We start from the raw sequence: 21,485 nt of genomic DNA, 5'->3' as shown, positions 1-21,485 counted from the left end.
GCAGCCTTTCGGGCAGCACCTTTTACAGAACATTTTAAGACTACAAGAATCAATAGTAATGAATGCTTTGCAAACATTCAATGCCCGCCTTGGACAAAAATAGAATCTAATGGACAGTTGCACCAGGGAGATATTTCCCCTTTTTGCTGTACTGTACACAAAGGTTCTTCTCTATCAATTCTGATGGAAGGGGCATCTATTATTCATATTACCGCATATTGTCAGCACATTCTGGCTCACCTCAAAGGGCTGCTCCAATGTGAAATTCAGGGAGCATGTGCATGGTGTTGTGCTGTTCCAGCTGAAATTCCTGGCACAGGCATAACATGGGCTGTTACTGTCCACACCTGTATAGTCGATCTAAGAACAAAATGTACCCATTATTAAGCAATACTATACAGTTTAAAAAAAAACAAAAAACACCACCAACAACAACAAACAGCATTTATTATGTGATTGGAAACGATACGGCAATCATTCATTAATTAACATGCTGTTGCTATGGAAGTACTAGGTTACTAAAATATATTAAGGAAAAATATGGTTATTTCAACAGGTGCCTGAGCGAGAAACCGTCAAATATGGAAAACAACTTACAAATAGCAAACTGGGGTGGTTTTAAGCAAAGAATAGAATAGAAATATTATAATTAAAATGTGTTACTCGGGTATATGCTCACCTCGAACTCTTTGATGTTGTTTGAAGTGACGTACAGGCCGATGCCGATGGGGATAAAGATGAGCCCGATAATGAAGAAGGCCGGGAGCACGGTGCCCGCCGTGAGGATCGGCTGCCAAGCCGGGAGTCTCTGCTGTTTAAACGCAGTGTTGTCCGGTTTTCTACTTTTGACAGCGCCCGCTCCACCGTGACCCGCAGCTCCAGAGTGGTGTCCGTCCTCTTCCTTCGCGTTGTAGCTTGACGCCATCATGGCTGTGATCATCTGATTCGGGCGCAGTAATCCACTTTAGTTCTTTAGTCTATAGACTTCGTCGTTGTTATAAAAATGCTAAAATCAACAACAACATTTATAAAAAGTAAAAGTGTATCAACATGGTAGCGTCGTCCTCATCTTACCTAACCATCTGTCTATTTTATGAAATGTTGACTTCTACGTGTTGTTAATCTCATCCCAAGAAGAACCCGGAAACCTCTGAACCAATCAGATTCAAGCATCGCAGTGTTACGTCACAGCGGAAAATGCAAAGCCCACGCCCATCTGAGCGTGCACGTGGATCTATGAGAGCGCGCACAAACCAGAGGAGAGGATTACATCCACGTTATAAACATATTATGCAACGTTATAAATGAGTTTTAAATGTGACAGTATTATTATTAATCACTTGACCATATCAGTGTTGAACAGGCAGTCAATATTTGTTTAAGTTGCCTATTTCTTATTCTTGTTTAAGATGTTCTTGGGCTGAATGCTTTTAAATCATTATGCATTTTTTTGGAGAGATCATATAGATTCCTCATATGCTTATAAATGAATGAATACACAGATTATCAAAGTCTTTATTTAAAACACAATTTCAGTACAAATCCTTTACATGAATCCATAATTTATTAACACAAACTTGATCTACACAAAGTCTTATTTTCTTATAAAATGTATAGACAATTTACATATAAAATACAAAACTAAAGGCAGTTAGTAGCAGCTCAGTGTGAAAATAAAAACCCACCACAATCACTGTATGACAAAAATGCAAACCTTACACTTAAGTATGATTGAAATATTGATAAGATAAATAACATCTTTAGCCTAGATACAAGTATTTATGATTATCTAAATGAGGACATACAAATTATTTATATGCACATGTACATCAGATGCTTAGGTTAGATGAGGGCAATATAACATTTCAATGTCATTTTTATATCAAAATTTTACTCCTTTTTCCAAAGTGGTACTAGCTATGGACTTTTTAACCTCTATTTTCATAGACTGGCTTTCCATTTTTACTCCACTAGAGATTCCCAGAGATCCCAGCACTGCCTTTCCCGTCTTGAGGCTCTTGGACATTGGGATTCGAGTCAGCCCTGTGCGAGACCCCTGAGTGTCCTGTGCAGCCTGATGGACATAGAAGAGGTGCAGTTTATTAGACAGAACAGGCACTAAATACTGGATTATATTACATTATTAAGGTATGACTAAACACCTAAAGTCCGCAAAGATGAGTTCAAGTGTTTAGTCTATACTTTGAAATTACAATTTTGTAGCAGATTTATTTAATGTTTAGTCCCAGTTTGAATTTGATTAACGCCACTTTTAATTTTATTTGTTGTAAATATGCAAAATATGAGACTCAAATTAATATTTAATTGAATGTCTGCAATTAGATATTTTTCTTCTCACTGAGATAACTTCATGAGGTCTACAAAAAATGTAACTATGACTAAATTAGTTTTTGATAGGATGTATATTTTGAAATCAAGGTCATCTTACCGTGTTTTGTGTATGTCTGGAGGTGGCTGATGAAACTGGGGTAATGGTGATGCTGCTCATGACTTTGCTCTGCGCGCTCCTTGTAGCTGTTGTTGTAGTGGTTGTGATTTGCCGAGGGGAGCGCAGGACTGTCCCGGTTGATAAGGTCATCTCTTTGTTCTCTGCTGTTGAAGCCACCTGCCTGACTGCCATTTTTGGGTTGTTGCCAAGGTGAATGTGAATCTTGTTATCCTCCGTGGTGATGATGTTACTGTTGTTAGGGCCTTTTCTTATCGGCATAGGAACCATCTGTTTCTCAGGCGTGACTTTAAAAACAGCCCGTCCCATAGTCATCTCTTGGGGCTCAGGAGAGGGGGATCCTTCAGGAACCACAGTGCTGACCGTCATGATAGAAACAGGGGACAAAGGCCTGCTGGAGGCGGAGGAAGAGGATCTGCTGCTTTCTGGAGACTTGGCTCTAGAAATAGTGGTGATAGACACTGGAGATTTGGCTCTTTCTGGAACATGGCAACCAAATCCGGACCTCCTATGACCAGGAGTAGCAGTGGGAATGATAGTGATCCTGGATTTCGGTTGGGAATGAGATGGGTTAGGGCTAAGAGGGACTGAACTTGAAAATGCATCTTCAGTTGGACTGCTGATTTCTAGAGTTGCTGTTTTGTTTTGGTGGTCTGGTGTAACTCGTATATGCAGAGGCTGGCCTTGCTTCTGGGTCATGGTTAGCTCAGATGGTAGGGCATCTCCATTCATGTGCTTTTCCAGATTGGTATCCTGGGTAACGCTATCCTTTTTTCGCATCCAGGGAATCCATGATTTTTTCAGATCGCTGCCAGATGATGGTAAGCGCTCAATAGATTTTTCGGACGGTTTTCTGAGACATCTTTGCCTAAGGTTGCTCATGATGTGATTCTCCTCCAAAACAGATTTTCTTATAAACACTGCAGGGGTGTCTTCATCTGCAGCCCCATTGGAGAGCCCTTCTGTTTGTACTCCAGTAGATGTCGTTGCTATGTCCATCATTCTTCTGCCATTCGTACTCGGCCTCATAGCACGACTGTGGCGCTTGACTATCTCTAGTTCTTTAGTCAGGTGGAAGACCTCAGTGCCCATGTTCTTGGCTTTCTCCTCTTCCTCCAAAAACCTTTGCTGTAAAACAGAATAATCCACTTGTAACTGGGAAAGCTGGTCTTCTTTGTGCATGAGTTCGTGAATTTTTTCCTTCAGGGCTACAACATCAGCCTGTAGTTCTCTGTTCTTAACCTCTTCGTTCCTACATCGCTGCCTGAGATCCTCTTCCTGGCTTTCTTCTTCACCTTTTTCTATGGCTTTGTTGCGTGCTATCTGACTCCTCATCTCCTCAACCTGCTGAGAAAGAACATTGGCTTTATCCTGTTCAGTTATAAACTTTTTCTCCAACATGTCATATTGGTCTTCTGTTTTGATCAAATCTCCTTCCACCACCTCAAGTTGTTTTAGCCGATTTTTCAGACGCTCAATCTCAAATGTCAGCTCCTTGACTTTGTTGTCTTGTTTGAGTGAATCAGGCATTCTTCCCAAGTCACTCTTTACAGAATTCTTCACAGACAACTTCTCTGCCTCTAATCCATCTATCTTCTTTTTCATTTGGGTAATCTTAGAATTAAGATCCTTATTTACATCTAATTCATGAGCTAGTTTTGTTGCCAGATCACATTTCTCACTTCTAAGCGTCTGCACTTTGGTTTCCATTTCAGATTTCAGTTTTAAGAGCTTTTTGCTTTCTTCTATAAGCTTCCCAGTGACATCCATAACTTTACCCTGCTCCACCTCCACCATTTTGTTCAACTCCTCCTTTTGTTTGTCATCGGATTTGATTTTCTCCATCAGACCTTTGCGTTCATCCACCAAGGCGACAGTCAAAGATTTTAGCTTGCTTAAATCATCTTTAAGGCTTAGCTCAGACTTTTCCAGTTTCAGTTCTGAAGACTCTAACTCTTTTAAACGAATGCGGAGCGCTACAACCTCATCTGAGAGCTCTTTGGAGAGGCCCTTCTCTTTGTCCAGTGCTGTGTGTAACTGCGCACACTCGGCTTTACTGGTGCTGAACGCTGTTTCCAACTTCTCCAGTTCTATCATTCTCGCCTGAAGTTTTTCCACCTCCAGCCTGAGGTCTTTGCTTTTGCAGTCCTCCTCTTGCAGCCTGTTTCTCAGCTCTTTACACTGATGTTCAGTTTTTGTGATCTCCTCATCTTTTCCTTCCATTTCCATCAACCGTTTTCTCAAATTCTCCAACTCTGTGGTCAAATTTGAGTTACTGCATTCTCCTTTGCTCAGTTTGTCTCTAAGTTCCATCAGTTCCTCTTCGGATTTCTTCAGTGCACTGTTTTGTGACTCCAATTCTTCCACTTTGTGATTCAGTGCTAGAATTTTGGCATTGAGTTGCCGGTTGTTGGCTTCATGATTGGCTAATTTGGTGCTCATCTCCTCATGTTGCTGGCTCAGTTTGGCAGATTTGTCCTTTAGGTCAGTCTCTAGATTTTGCAGCCTGTGCCCATCCTCACGTGCCCGATCTTTTTCTTCTTTCAAAGCCTGCTCTCGATGCTGCAACTGTTGGCTCAGCTCCTGGACCCGCTGACTCTGTTGGTCCATTTGCTCCAGGTTCTGTTGGCGCTCATTGACCAGCATCAGGGCAAAGGACTTCAGCTTGACCAGTTCCTCCCTCACCTTGGTTAGCCTCTTGGAGTGTTCCTTCTCCTTCTTTACCTGGTAGGCTTTCTCAGTTTCCAAGAGTCTCTTTAATCTACCAAAAGAACAGAAAAAAAAACACATTTTTTAATTTAAAACAAAGTGAAATGTAAGTCACAGCATTTTGTTTATCATCTTAAGTACATAATGCTTTAATACTATCACACTAAACATATTCCCATTTTCCGGGCATGTCTGTAAAAAAAAAAAAAAAAAAGTTAAAAAGAGAGGAAAAATTGAATGCCCCCTCACCGAGTGGTCTCTTTTTTCTTTCAGTCTCTGTGTATGCTGTTCGTGGCCATTCACATCTGCGCCTCTGACAAAATGTTTGAAAAGTAGCATGCATTTGTACACTCCCACAGACAGCCATCTGTGTAAAAGTCACCCAGACAATTTTGCATAGCAAAATGAGTTAAACAAATCAATTTGCATCATGTTAGAAGGAAATGTCCACAGCCACAAGTTAAGAGTCCAAAACCTGAAACCTAAAAACATTAACACGCTCCTCACCTTGTGCAGATCAATTTAACCAAAGCAGTTTAAGAAAGCAAAAAAAAAGTCCCATTAAAAACATGAAAATTTATTCCACACATAAGTGAACTCCAGCTCGAGCTAGATGATGTCATCTCACCCATATAAGCATGTCGTGTGAGGGAGAGATGCTCTGCTCTACATTGTGCAGTGAGGAGGCGGATCCTCAGGAGGAGTGTTTGACTATTGTGCAAAGTAAATCTGACAAGTGCATAGCCAGGCCACTGTAAGAATACATTTCAAATGATAAAACAACGGACACTGTCATGTCAATGCTTTATATAACAATTACATTGTATTCATGGGTTTCATCAAGCTATGGCAACTGGCCACCGTGATCATAGCAATTAAGCAATAATCACAATATTACATCTTTTGAATGAAGAATGGTCCTTTATAGGTCCTCACCTTGTTTGTCTGAAATCCATAAATACCAAAGAGGTTCTTATCTAATTATTTAAGTTTTGTGTTCTTTTAGTATCTTTATGTTCTAACCCTGTAAGACTATTTCTAAATGTTGATTGCTGCTTGTTTGCCACTTAAGTTACACAACAAACCAAAAATAAAAATCAGATATGATGAAGTGCCCTTGCAAAGTGAAATGTTTAAAATACTGCAGTTATTTTTACTGTACGTGTACTTGACTTCATGTTACCATTTTACCTTTTGGCTCAGCTTGCCCTTGGCTGGTTACTGTACTGGAATAGCTTTCAGATCTCAAAATTCATACTTACATCGTCACATATCATTGCCATTCTAGGAATTGGCGTCTAACTTTGAAAATGTCAAAGCAATGATGTCAGAGGTGCAGGGAATCAAAGGTCAAGTGAGGGCTACAGTTGTGATCCCTATGTGAGGCTTACAACTAAACTACACAAGATCTGGAAAGAGGCAATGCAGATCTGCATATTTGGCATCAAATTGACAAAATTAGAGGAAGGCTTTAGAATAGATTTTATGTCTCAGGTCAAGAAAAAGAAAAAACAAACGGATGTGGAAATGGAAATGTTGTTCACAGCTCATGTGTACATCGACTGTCTGCCAGGACTGCCTTGTGGGAAATGCATTGAGTACATTCTCCAGCAAGAAATGGCCATTAGAAGCTCTCATTTGTGAAAGCTTTAATTAGTAGGTTAGGGCCCCTCTCTCGTACACATCCATACACACTATAGCTTTGGCCTGTTTGATCTCTGAGGCCCATGTGATGTAACCAGGCCTTTCTGTGCTGGGGCACACTGCTTATGTTCTGAGCTGCACTGACCACACAGAACGGTCAGCACCTCTGAATCCACCTCACTATATACATGATGTCATGGGAGCCTCTCACATGCTCCCACTGCTCACAGAGGGCATAGTAGTTCAGCCTTTCTCTAGTTTACACTGGGTACATCCAAATGACACAACACTGTCCTCAACTAGAGTTGTACTAGGCCTGTACCAGATCATGCTCCCCCGGCCCTATACACTCTAGAATGTAATTGGACATTTTTCCATAAAAACTGCTGTCAGTTTTAAATTTGTGACAGTTTCTAATTCATCCTCAAAAAACAAGGGTGGTGATTTTGCCCCGACCCAGGCCTACAGATTTGCCCACTTTTATGAATGAATGTGTGACAGTCTGCCACAAGGTGGCTACAAGTAGCTTAATACTGTACAATGAGTGATTAATGCACAAATATTTAAAGCGACTTTGAGCATACAAAATATGCAAATGAATTATAGTATATTAGTTTAAACATTGAGTAATAAAACCAAGACGCGGTGCTGTTCCACATAAGCCTTATTGGAACATCCTAGAACATGTCAGTTGACTGGAAAAGGCCATTTGGTCCAAACCTGCAGATAGTGCTATGCAAACAGCCAGTCCACAGTACCTTCCCCCTCACCTTTCTCTCTCTTGCTCCAGCAAGTTGGTGAAGTCGTCGCTCTTGTTCATGTAGTCTGCGTGTTTGCGTTTCTCTGTGTCCAGCTCGTGCACGGTGCGGCGGTGACACTTCTCCGCGAGCAGCAGCTGACCCAACATCCTCCTGTACGTGTCTTTGTGCTTCTCCTGGAGACGCTCCAGCTGAGGTAAAGCATTTACAACTATGATTCATATATACACCATATTATTATACAATACACTATGTAAAGTTGCACTGACCTCCACCATAGGTTTCTGGTAAACACTGGGTTGGTGATGTTTAGTGCCTGTGACGATACTGTCTCTTTGCAAAGCCTGCAGAGCTGAAGCAGGGGTGGCAGAGCCATAGCGAGACTCGAGGGCCTCCGGAGAAGTTTGCTTGCACTTCAGCATGCTAATGACATCTTCTCTGGCCTGGCAAAATACACAAAATATTTCACACAACATATCTGAGCATATTTTGTACCTGCAATTTGCATTTAAAAAAATTAAATATGAAATATGTAAAAGCTGACCGAAACACGTGTCGGTCTTCTGTGACATCAATTACCTCTTGTGGCCACTAGATGGAGCTATTGAGTTGATGAGCAACATAAATGCACTTATCTACTGACAGTATTGCCAGAGGAAAAGGTACTCGAAAAAGTACATGAGAATTTACTTGTATCTGCTTGATACATTTTGATATAAATAAGGAACTACTGTGCATGAAGCTTAAAAAATAGTTGACTTCTAACCTCTGCCCATGCTGTCCTAAAATGTACACGTTTGACAGTTCAACAAAGGGTCAAAGGTCATTAGATAAACATTCTCTTACTTACTTGAACCTCTCCCTCCATGATGCCCAGCAGTTTGAGCAGATCCTTCTTTGACAAATCCACTATGCCGTTTTTGTTTTCACTCTTGTCCAAGAGACACACCTCTTTCTCTGAAATCACCTCAACCTCCAGTTTGTCCTCGGGCTCCTTCTGCTGGACTTTGGCCTTGAGGCTCTTCACGGACAAGCCCATGTCTTCCTCCTGTCTGATGTCCGACTCACTCTGTGGGACCCCAAGCACGCCATTGGCCGGAGTCTCCACCCCGCTGCCTTTGGATCTCATGCTTTATCTGCACCAAAGACAAATGGTATTGTTTTAGCATTTTGAGACAGTGTGTCATTTTATAATTCAATCTCCTTTTCAATAACATGGCTGTATATTAGCCAGATTTACTGTTTTGTATTCGACCGTGCCATTCCTTATGGCAATTCCCAGTTATTGCCTGACCCACTTAAGTCATATGATACAGTGCACTTTTATTTATTTACAAGTTCACGCAAATTGTAAAATTGTTGGTCATAAAACAGAATACTATTGCTTAAAGGGAAAGTACAATTTTATTTAGACTGTATAAAAGGCATAAGAAAAGTTTTGTCTACTCTCTTTGCAAACGTGAGATCACATTAGTTGCACTGCATTCTCCTAACCTTCCCCTATGTTAAAAAACAAAACAAACAAATGGATCAAAATATTGCACTTTGGTGAGAATGAGGATTGTATATAATTTACTGTATTGTAAAGACAAGATTGCATTGACATCTTAACACCTTTTCCCACTATATTTTGGTTTCATAACATCAACATTTTAATTGCAAACAGAACACACAGTCTCCAAAAATCCCCTAGTAGCACCCTGGTGATGTCATAGCACCCTGACCTCAGAATGATGCAAGAAACCTTAAAAATCTGATTATTACTGAGCACAGCAAGACACAACCACATAGACAAAATAATATCACAACCAAGAATGATAAATGGTATTACTCCAGTAATGTTGTCAAGTTTTTTGCATCAACTTGTTTTGAAAGTTCACTAAATGAAAATAAAACCACATACAGCTACAAAAGTCCCCAAAAGAGAGCACATATTTTATTCTGAAAGACGATATCTACTGTCCGCCTGCACCACTTAATTCCTAATATGTACAGTATATAATAACTGTTAGCGTTAGTATTAGCTGTAAATGTACTATGAAGAATCTTGGCAGGGCTACCGAAACACAAATGACCACGAGACAAATGTTTGTGTGCTGTGATAGTGGTGAGTGAAGTTAAGATCACAGTGAAATTCAATGAGGCTTGTCCCCATTTTCTTTGAATCCTAATCTAATTCCAGGAAACATCAACAGTGTCATGAAAAGCCACAGCTAACCACCGCATCCTCAGTTCAGCCAGAAAAGTACAAACTATCCTCATTCCATAAGCCCACTTCTTATCTATCAGAGTTCAGTCAGTTCATTGCGGGGAAGTACAGCTCTGTTAGTAACTATTGGTTTACTAGTCAAATGTCAGGGCATTAAGCTGACATGATGAGGTAGGGTCATGCTGTTGTAAGCGAGGGTTGCGATTTGTAAATACTCCAAAAATGAGCGTCGTTTGGGACATGATAGGGCACTGGGGGAATGAAGCGTGCGCTACTGTAAAAGATCTGGGCACAGTTCCTATTGCACATGCAAGTGACAAAAGGGTGACACAAAGTCCATCTGACACTCTAAAGTTTATTTTTAATTTGTGGGCCAGTGACATGAGAATCCAAAAAGGGGGTGATATCATTTGACTGAAATGGACTCTATGTAAAGTGTTACTAGTACAGTTAAATCCAGTAAAGGAAGAGCACGGAGATGGATTTGTTGTTGAATAAAACACAAGCATGCCAGCAGTGATACGTAAGAAAAAATATCTTGTCTGCTTCATTTTTGGGGATGTATATTTCATCTGGATCCCTTTTTGATACAATATTTTGATACAACTAAGTATGTTGGCCCTATATAACTAGTTTATCTCAATTAACCCAAATGAACCTCAACCTTCCCACAATTATCTATGCACAAAAATCAAAGACTTGGTTCAAAATGTTGTGGCAAACCCTCTACAGTACCTTTATGACCCAACAAGGAGGCACATACCAACGTTTCAGGATCACAAACAGAGTTGCCAGATTTCAGAGAGAAACAAGAGACTAAGGGTTTGAAAGAAAAGCCCAAAACAAGCAAAAAGAAGTCCAAAAAGGAATCAGCTAGTAGAACATCATGTGCTGCTGCTAAACAAGCATTGATTAAATGCATTTTAATCACACAATTAACATAAATTAATTAAAACGGGAACATGTTGTGTTTCAGTCATTATGATAGGAATGTCTCTCTGGAGGAAGTACAAAACGAAAAACAATATAAAGTCGCTATAAAGATGTGGACTTGGCAACTCTGATCACACACTAAAATAATGAATAATTCTGGTGATATAATAGCAGCAGTAACTGTCCACCTCTGAGTGTTTTTCCAAATGTTTTAACCTAATTAATGGGACAAAGACGTGGCCAGCAGACAGTTGTCTTGTTTAGTCTTTGTTGAAGTGTCAGTGAAGTGTGGATTGTTATGAACCCGGAGCAGCAAATGGGAATTCCAGCAGCTCGCATCCTGCATTCCTGTGTGGCACCAAACAGTTGTCTTTGTCCTGTCTGAAGGAGTAGTTCTGGACAATATGTCTGTACTGTGAGCCCTATCCAATCTCCATAATGCCCACACTAGTACTCAAGGCATCTGTGCCATACACAAAATGTTATTGACCAATAGGAATTTGTGGAGCAATAAAACCAAGGCTTAGACTTTGTCCTACATCATGAGAGGCTCCACTCCAGTCAAGGCCCAAGACTAAATTTAAAGCAAAATCTATCCTATGGGGTTGGTCAAGTCCAGCTGTCCCATATGAGTATTTTTACCCCAACAAAACATGTGTTCCCATACCAATATGAAGGAGGGGCTTGAAACTCAGTGGTCAGCATGTTATTTTCAGTTTTCACATTTGTTGGAGAATAATTTCTATGTTTAATATGATAAAACAGGACCAAGAGCAGCTGCCTTTTGTACTTTACAGTCCTCCTATAGAAAAAATGTGTTTATATGTGATTGATGCCTGATATATCCTCACTCAGGCTTTGTCTAAATAAGGAGTAGATAATGCTAGCTGACACGTTCTGCTCCAAGACACAGATAAAATACAGCCCTTCCATCTAGACAAGAAAAACACTCGGGTCGGCCAGAAGTGGGGAGTTTCAATCATCCTTCGAACTGTGAATGAGATGTGTATCTGGGAGTGGATCTGTAATTTGGGCCCTGTTACCATGTAAGAGCGCAAATCTAACATTATTTATGGTCCATCAGGCAACACGTTCCAGGATAGAGAGCTCCTGACCTACAGGGTCAGATTTTACACTTTGGCTCTACTCTAGAAAATGGAGCAATTAGTGGAAAGACGAGCAGAGGTGGTGAGAAACTTGGCTACTTAGTGTATTTTAAAGAATTCTGATGGGCACTTCAACTATGACTCCATGGAGATGGAAAGTTAAAGCCAAGTCAGACTTGAAACATTCACCATGTATGGATCTGTTTTTATCCCTACTGTGGAACATTAAAGCTATAACATCTTTATGGAGACAAGCAGGTGGCAAAGCATCCACTCAGCTAAGTTACATGTCAGGTCTGTAGAAAGGCAGAGGAAGAAGAGGGCCAATTTATACAATGATTTGTATTTTCTTAACTGGAATTAAGTAGGGCTTTAAGTACTCTTGTGAATGATTGGCAATAATTTAATTGTATATAATGTGATCATAACTTAATTAGTACTCGTGTATTTTGAGCACTTGTACCTCCCTGGTTGCTGACCCTGGCAAACCTTTACTTTACAATGTTACACTTGCACATTTACAGCTTTTCTTGTAAGTGATGATGACACCTCTCACTCCAAGCTTATAGTGCTAACTCTTCTAACATGTCATGCCACACTAAAGCTAAATTTCACCCACAGGCTCTGCCCTGGTATATGCTCCTGATGTAACATCCACCGTATCTGTTCACGTAGACGACTGGAGCCTGGGCAGCTAAGGTTTCACTAATGACAGGATCATATGCAACAGGTACAACTTCTCCAATCACGGCTGCACATCCTAATGTTGTCACATTATGTACTACAGGTAATAGGAGTAGTAGTGAAATAAGGTGCAAAAAACAATCTTGACTAGTTTTTAACACACATGAGAGGTAAATGTTCAGTTTAGTGATGTTTTTGCGGACAAGTTCAGAGACTGATGCCATCCTGGGTCATATATTTGATGAAGCTGTTAAAAGGTGATGACTCCCCTAGCAACTGTACTTGTTCACGTGGTGGGAGTGGGCCTATAAACTATGGAGCGAATCATGGAGTCTTCTAGAGTCGTATGGCTGGGTTACTGAGTATCATCTTCAAGCATGAAGATCAAGAGAGAGATCAAGTTCAGGGTGCTCTAAGAATAGAATTGACCAGGCAACATATGGATAAGGACACCCAGTTATGGCTGTGTCCATTGACATTGTCCACTACAAGGTCAGACACAAGGAGAGTTTAAAAATCTCAGAGGCATTATTAGATTGATCAATAAATGTAAGAAACAAGAAAGCATGCATGTTCCTTTTCTTTTTAATTATGTAAATTATTATATAAATGGAGATGGTAGACCAAATAAATATGCAAATAACAACGCAAGTACAGTAGGTTCTTTTTTAGTTTGAGATACGCTTTATCGCCTCTGCATTTGACCCATCCTTCAATGTCACTGGGTCATTATGGGGAATGGGGAACCAGAGTTCAATGTCTAAATTCTTCATTTATTCTTTGGAGGAAATGTTTTGCTTGCTTTTCTAAGTTTCCTCATAAATTAGAAGAATACAAATACAACTATTATAGACACGGGCCCCACCAATTCATTATCCTCAATTACCACTTATTTAGAGAACAATTGGTGTAATATCCACTATATTTTTCCCATACGATCTTGAAGAATGCCCCTATAGTTGTAATATAGCTTCAAGTGAGGGGCCATCCAACAATCAGCCCACTGTAAAATCCTGTTACATGCTGACTGTGTATCAAATGATTTCACATAGCTCCCGGGTTGCTTTGGAGATGCCCTATTTTTACCACTGAAAACTTGAGTTATAAGTGCCACTGTTCTGTCAAATATCCAAAGTGTCCAAAGTGCATTTTTGGAATTCAAGACTCTGAGGCCCTTGGACTGGGTGTTCAACTGTGCGTGTGTCAGTGACAGCTGGTGTAAGACTCCACTGGACATATATTACAATAAGGCAAGCGAGTGTGTTACCTAGCTATACAAATCATCATCCAGTAAGTCAGAAAGGTAAGTATCCAAAAGTCACAAGTCAAAATGGTATTTTTAGCAGCCTAGATATATTGAGATTAAGGTTAAAGTACATTTATTGTGCCCTTAGGAGGAAAAGCTGTTCTCTGCATTTGACCCATCCTTCACTGCTGCTGGGATAACCTGTCAAGAGCTTGGGTCAGTACCATGCATCACCCATCTCAAGAGCACGAGCTTGTCTTTGTGAGGACTACCTTGAGCTGGAGGATGCACGTAAGATTATTTGAGGATTTTTGAAAGAGAAAAACAAAACAAACTAAAGATTATTATGTTCAGATTCCTAGGTTATTTCCCAGTGCCAAAAGTTGCATAGCCTTTCGTCGCTTGACTGCAATGGCCAACAAAAGCTCCTCTCACAATCACATGTCCAGTCCACCACTCAATGGATAACTATGTCCATCTCATAATGAGTCATTTGGACAGATGTAATGCATGATGTAAACCAGTGACCAGTCATCCAAAATCAATGTTGCCTTGGCTTGTGCTCCTGTTATCTTGGTGACTGTTTGAATAGGACTCCATTATTTGTTTTGGTTTCATGTCATTATCCCCCAGGTAAACAACTTTGGTCAATAGTCACAAATATTTGTTATAAGAACTTTTATGGGAAACATTAACTGGCTACTTTTGGAGAATGCAGACTTGTGATTTACTCATGACCTGCTAGTAGTAGTGATGTTTTTTGGAAGGATGGATTTCGGATTGATTTTGGATACTTGTTTAATCAAAGTTCCACTATAACTTGTCCCTGCTAAGCTACTGCACGTGTTGACATACTGATGAAATAACATGATTTGTGGAAATGCCATTAGCGTGTGACCAATATAGTCCTCCATAAATTAGACTGTACCATTTCGTACTGTGGAGAGCAAATGCTAGCATGTGTTAGGCTGAGAAGGATATGCTGGCCCAAGTACAAAAATGTTAATGAATAATATCTGGCTCTTGTTGTCTTTGTCCAGCGTGAGCACTGAGCGATGATAGCACCCAGACCCAATGCACCCAGAGCACCCATCAGAAAGGCGGGAGAGAGGAGGAGAAGAGAGGGAGAGAGAAGACTAATACTGACTGTAATGAGCCTCTGAACCTGACAGAAAGGTGGACTCAGCTCTTAGGATCTCTGACAGTCAGTAAGCCACACCAACAGCATCGGCGTAACTCGAAATATCACATACAAATTCTGGCTCCCATTCTGATTTATAAAACTCAGCGACTGATTTTTCCAGTTGTGTCATTTTTGAGACCTAACCTGAATCGACTGTATGTTTAATGTTGAATTGGAATCATTTTATAGCAAATTTCTATTCAAAATAACCCATGATGTGACTTGGGTATATAATATGGACAAAGAAGAAGTGATCTACCGAATGTCCTATTATTTTAAACTTGATTTTCTTATTAGGATAAAGGCTGGAAAATGCCAATTTTGATACCACAGTTATTACAAAAAACATTTTTTACATTATAGAATTTAATCTTCAGCACTAAATCATAGTAGTTTCTTAAATATTACCACTATTTCAATCTATTTCAAGACATTTATAAAACTATTTAGGTCGAACTGTGTCCTGTTTATGTAATTTCCTTCTTTTTAGAGTTTCTATATAGTTTTCATTTTCAATTAGCAGAGATGGGGACTTGCAAGTCGCGACTTGGACTCAAGTTAGACTTGAGTCACTATTTTTAGGACTTGAGACTTGACTTGATAAAATGGACTAAGACTTGGGACTCAACCTGGACGTGAAGGTCAATGACTTGGGACTTGACTCGGACTTGAGGCCTGTGACTTGAGAAGACTTGAGATGCACTTTTAAATCTGAATTCTTTCTATTCTGACCATAATGATTTGTTCTACGATCTTGTCAAGACATTTAAAAAGGAAAAATTAACAGTTCTACAACTCTTACATACTCTATAAATACTCATATATAAATATGCTGTGATTTTTAAAGTACAATTTATCTTAAAAGTCATATAAACTACAAAAATCTAAGCTATATTTGGTATTTTGGTTTAAACACTTGAAATGACTTGAAGCTCAATGCAGACGACTTGGACTTGACTTGGACTTATGGGCCAGTGACTCGAGACTCAACTTGGACTTGCCTGTATTTGACTTGGGACTTTACTCGGACTTGAGGTCAAAGACTTGAGACTTACTTTGAGACTTGCAAAACAACGACTTGGTCCCACCTCTGACAATTAGTATGAGGATATCAGTACTTTTGACAAACCTACTTTTGAGTACTGGTTTACTAGCAGTTCATAGTGATCTTCTGTCATACAAATCACAATATGTCTTGTTAAAAGCTGACCTGAGGCTACATTTTGCATTCACCTAATATTTTAAGATTTACTTTTCTTCATAGTTTCACTTAAATAACTGGAACCTCACCTAAGCAAAGTGATGTGGACTTTGACTAATGAACAAAGCAGTGTGTCTGCTCCTTAAGCTGATGAGCTCATGCAGATAAAATGGAATTCATCTTGGCTTCATTACAAGTCATAAATATTCACTTGTTATCATGGTCCCTTGAGTGATAGTCCGCTGCCTCCAGAGTGCCCATGTGTAGTCTATAGCTGCCAGTTCTGCAAAGGCATGACTAATTTTGAGTTGGTGGACCATACATCCCATTTAAAACCATTACACTACACGGATTAATAGTCTCTTGTCCAACTCCCAAACTTTTTATCAATAGACCTTTGTCCGCTGATTTGATTTATTACATTTTACACAGACTGCCAAAAGTGCATACATTATACCAAGACTAGGCACTTGTCTGCTTCAAGTGAGTAAGTGCTTCATGTAAAATGTATGTATGCATAATGTTTGAATGTTTTAAAGTGAGTAGAATTAATCCAACACTTGTTTAAGAGCGCTGGGGGATATTTCATTCAAATATGGAACCAAGTTTCCTTTCACTACCTATAAATGTTTAATAGTATTTTAAGGAAATGGAAATATGTAAAATAAATACGTGAATTAATGTGCAAATATACATTGAATATGCACTAAGCACTTGACCTCTGCCAAGGCAGTCACTCCATCTCGCAATGAGGAAGACAGCGCCCCAACCCAAACTGTACAAACTCAAAATGATTCTTTATTTCATTAATACAACTCAGAATGTTACAGAATACACTAAACTTTGTATATTAATCAGAATATATCAGGAAATTGAGTAAAAATTGTTATCTGAATCATCCTGAAAAAACTGTATACTGTATTCTACTGTATCTGTATAGCACAACACAATAAAAATACAATAAGACCTAAGACATTTAAAATAAAACTACAAAACTGACTTACTTTGAGTGGTACAGCCTCAGTTATATGCAAAATTAGTCCTTGTGAAAAATCTTACTTCTGTACAGTATCCTCCACCTCATTAGCTGGCAGTGTGTGGTTACTGAAATCTGCCCAGAGCCATCCTAAACTCTGTGTTCAGTTCCTCAGGTCAGGGAGGGAACGGTGATCGCTCCAGCACAAGGCAGCTGTAACTTCCCCTTCGCTATCTCTCCTCCCTCTCCACACTCTGCTCTATGGGCTGTGGCACTACAAAACACATCTCTGATTTCTTACCAATCTGCCCAGTTTGAGGAGTGCTTGAGGATTGGGAGTGTAGGAGCCAATGGGCAAGGGGCGTGTAGGAGGTGGGACGTCACTATTCTTGACCATTGAAATGAGCCGTGGCAATAGACTATACACTGCAAAACCAAACACAGGATTGAAGTAAATGTTAGCCTTTGGAGTTTAGCCAAAAAGAAATACTATTAGTTTTATTTTTTAAGAATTCTTCAGCTTATTCAAGAAAAAAAAAAGTTATCTCACTGTGCAAAAATGAGTTCAAATTTTACTTTGTGTATATTAAAAGTGACAATATTTAAAAAGTCAAAATATATTTTAATTTATGTTTAAAATTTTTAAATGAGGCATAAAATAATAAAAAGTACATCTGAGTCGCCAATACTTGCCGCTATTATAAATGTTCTACCATTGTTACTACAATGGCTACTATATAATTGTCATACTAATTACTATAACTATAATTTTTCTACTACTGCTATTCAAACCTGTCCATGGTAACTATGCAGAACATATATAGATATATAGTAAATACAAATATAATTGAGTATGTGTTTTTATTCTCACTCTAAAATTATTTTTTTTTTAAAGAAAGTTTTTTAGAGTGTACAGGGCAAAGGTGTCGCTCAATGGCCAGATCTTTTTTCTCCTCCATTGTCCAGCCATGATCTTTTGAACCGGAGTCACTGAGGCTAAAAGTATCGGTCTATTTTTAACAGTGCTCTGCTGCCAGCTCATGGGCCGTTAGCAGCTGAGGCTAGTTGAATTCTCAAGTTTTGGACCGTCCTCCTAAGGGTCTAGCTTGCAGTGCTGACCCCATGGTGACAGCTGACGTCTGCCATGCCATTCTCATGTCCTGGGAAAGTCCAGTAACATGTAGTCACTCAAGCCCCAGCAGTGGTCAGAAAGAACCACCCATTGCTGACTTTGGAAGGCATGAATGTGGCTAAACACTAGTGGTCTTTGGCAGGCTCACAGTTCCTTTGGCCTTCGCCTTTGAAAACAAGCAGAATTAAAATAGAGACATAAACAATTATTCTCCACACTGATGGGTGTATTTGTGAAGGTTGTATTTAGCTTGAGATTGGAAAAGAATGCGTCGCAAAACATCTGCTTGATTTAATAGAAATGGAAAATTCCCACTTGTTACAACTCATGCATATTTTAGTATCTGTAAACACAAGCGTTTTGTAATATTCGCCCACAATTCCCAGGGGAATAATAAGAAGATTTTGTATCTACAGGAAGGGACTTTTCACAATAAAAGGCTCTATGAATGGTCTTCTCAGCCGACTTCAACTAAAGTTCAACAAATGTTTTCAATCCAATACAGGCATTTCAAGCTATTGAGATATTAAGAACAAGGTAGAAACAGTAATATATGAGTTTTGTCTGTAGTAGTAGAAGTTGTAGTTGGTAGTATGGTGTTGTTAGATAGTATACAGTGGCACAGGAAACATTTTGATCACCCTATAATGGAAATGTTCAAACACTTCACCCTTCACAACAAACATGTCAGACCTATAGTCAGTCGTAAAAGGCAGCAGTAGCTAAAGAAGTACCTTAACGTCACTGTTTGCCAGGGGAGTGGCTGAATAAAAGACTTGCCTCTGTGTGGTTAAAGGGTTATGAATAGTGCTATTTTAATCACAATAGGTTTAGTTGTAATGCTGGTAGTGTCACATGCTCAGATATTATTTTAGATTGTTGAGTTAACTATATATTTTTTATTTATTTATTTTATAGGGACAGTGCATATTAATGAATATCTACAACACTGCAGTGCAAATATGCAGGTAACAGCACAAATTGAACAGAAAAAAACAATAACAAGTGACAGTTCTAAATTAAAAGTGTCCACAAGTCTGGTTTTCCTTTAGCCACTGTTTCAAGTTGGATTTGAAAGTGTCCAGTGTTGGAGTCTCTCTTATTGATAATGGGAGACTTAGTGCCTCTGACTGAGACACACTTTGTCCGTCTGTGTGGAACCTTACAGTTCTCCCGGGTCGTGGCCCTGGTTCCCATCCCATGGACAGCCTTTGTTTTAATAAAATCCTGTCACGGAAATCTTTATATATATAAAACATCCATATTTAAAATCAACAAAATTATTAAATTTAAACAAGTTATGCTTGTCTAAAATACTGAAGTGGTGAACTGAAATGGTTTCTTGTCCAGTATTTTTTACAGCCTTTTAAAAAAGCGATTCGTCTGGCTGGAGTGTTGAGTGCTAGCAGCAAGTGACCACGTGGTTATGGTATATTTTTAGTGCTGCAAAATGAAATGAATAAACTACTACTACTACTACTACTACTCTATATGAGACAGAATCATAGAGTGTAAAAACATTTGTGCTGCATATAGAGTCATAAAAGATCTTACCTGTCTAAAATTCACTAAGTTAACATTAACAGTTTTTGTGAGGCTCTTAATGTGTTTCTTAATACAATCTTTGTCCATCCCTGGCTTTATTGCTCGCCTTGGACCATATTTTTAAAAATGCCATACTGTTATATAGATAGGTATTAAAGCCTCTGGTCAAGAGAAGATGCCCTCCTGTGTAATGATTGCCGTGTTTACACAGTGACTCATACATTAATAAAAGCCTGATAAGGGCTGGCTTGATGTTTAATGAAAAGCAGTTCTATGCTTCGTGATCTCTGTTGACAATCAGACTGAATGTCAGAGCAGTAGCCACAGATGTTAGGGTGTGGATTTTTATATGATATATTTAATTACTTCCACACTTTGACATAACAGTACCTCTGCATGTTAATTTGTGCAATGCTTGTTTCATAGACCATCATTGTGTATTTTTCTTTATCTATACAGGTAAATGTGGACAGAGAGCCCCACAACAAAAGCCTGTTTGTCTGACAGTGGCCTCTATATGATGTCATCGCTGCATGTGGTATATCTACACAGGCCATCTCTCCGGTGAGCTCATGAGGAGTGTATTTTGATGGGACGCCATGATTCCCACACCCTGAATGAGGTCATGTGGTGAGACCCAGAGAGGAAGAGGTCTGTTATGATTTCACTGTGTGGACGCTGCTGCTATCAGGACTCATAAGGGCTGTGGTTGCAGAACTGTGGGCTTGTTAAAGAAGCTGCCATTCCCACACTTATATAATAGAATGACAAGCACGCCATTATAATTAATACCAGAAAATTAAGTACATTTACAGCTTTTTCAAATTATTTTCTTGCATTTTTGTTTGTGTAACATACCAAAAACAATTCTTTTACCCAGGAGAAGTTATTTAATTAATCTGGTTAAAAGCAGAAGTAGTAAGAGTAGCAGCCCAAGTCATAATAGTTGCAGTAATAGTACGTTATACAAGAGGTAGTAATAATAGTGACTAACACCATTAGGTAGGCCATAGTACATATTAAATAATAGTGGCAGTAGCAGTAAGTAGTAGCTGAATAAATAAGCAAAATTTAGACCTAAAGTTTGTTTCAATAATACCATGTTGTATCAGTACAATTACTCAGATCCTGTATTTTTCCATCTCCTTTTAATACAAGAATGTTGCAATGTTCTTTCAGTCCCAGGGATAAATCTTTTCTGACACTTCTGACACAAAACAGCATACATAATTGCCTCTATGATGTCATTACGCACTCCTCTGTACTCTTCAATCCATGCAGAGAATTTGAAGGCAGCCCTTTTCTTCTGGAGTGCCTCGGCACAGTTGTCAGACAATTACCCCCCACCAGGAACATGATAAAGCTGAACTCTGAGACACCACCACACAGCCTGGTTTGTTGTCAGAAGGCTCCTGCTGCAATAACAAGCCTGAGTGAGTGTACCCTCCTCGTGGGCAGACCTCACCTCGCCTCATGGGTCAGTGTGAGCGTTTGGATACACTGACAGATTGATATTAATGATCAGCCCAAGAATACTGAGAAAGGACAAAGCCAAGTCTACATAATAAAGAACACGCTGTACCTGGACTGTAGCCATGAGTGGACAGAGATGTTTTTAATGTATAGATGTTATATGCTGATAGTCTCATGTCCTCAACTGGGCCTGGGGGAAGGATTCAGAATGTGTACTTG

The 21,485-nt window shown here is 39.4% G+C and overlaps 2 protein-coding genes across 2 annotated transcripts; both read right to left on the bottom strand.

Annotated features, from left to right (window-relative positions):
- Nucleotides 1-159: 159 nt before the first annotated feature.
- LOC129411195 (cell cycle control protein 50A-like) lies at nt 160-1,180 on the bottom strand. Its single transcript, XM_055161182.1, has 3 exons — nt 1,075-1,180; nt 680-1,006; nt 160-360 (listed from the first exon to the last, which is right to left on the bottom strand). Exons 2-3 carry the CDS (start codon nt 938-940, stop codon nt 175-177), a joined length of 447 nt encoding a protein of 148 aa, XP_055017157.1. The 5' UTR covers nt 941-1,006; nt 1,075-1,180; the 3' UTR covers nt 160-174.
- Nucleotides 1,181-1,636: 456 nt separating this feature from the next.
- Nucleotides 1,637-17,363, bottom strand: LOC110155518 (filamin-A-interacting protein 1). The gene is made up of 6 exons (XM_020919636.2): nt 17,145-17,363; nt 8,429-8,714; nt 7,848-8,021; nt 7,591-7,769; nt 2,450-5,228; nt 1,637-2,074 (listed from the first exon to the last, which is right to left on the bottom strand). The coding sequence occupies exons 2-6, from the start codon at nt 8,705-8,707 to the stop codon at nt 1,883-1,885; spliced, it is 3,603 nt and encodes a 1,200-aa protein (XP_020775295.1). The 5' UTR covers nt 8,708-8,714; nt 17,145-17,363; the 3' UTR covers nt 1,637-1,882.
- Nucleotides 17,364-21,485: the final 4,122 nt, after the last annotated feature.

Source organism: Boleophthalmus pectinirostris, unplaced genomic scaffold, assembly GCF_026225935.1.
Source record: "Boleophthalmus pectinirostris isolate CB_2022bp ecotype Guang Dong unplaced genomic scaffold, ASM2622593v1 HiC_scaffold_371, whole genome shotgun sequence".
Classification (NCBI taxonomy): domain Eukaryota; kingdom Metazoa; phylum Chordata; class Actinopteri; order Gobiiformes; family Gobiidae; genus Boleophthalmus; species Boleophthalmus pectinirostris.
Note: the sequence above shows the minus strand (reverse complement) of the source record. Positions and strands in the feature narration are given on the sequence as shown.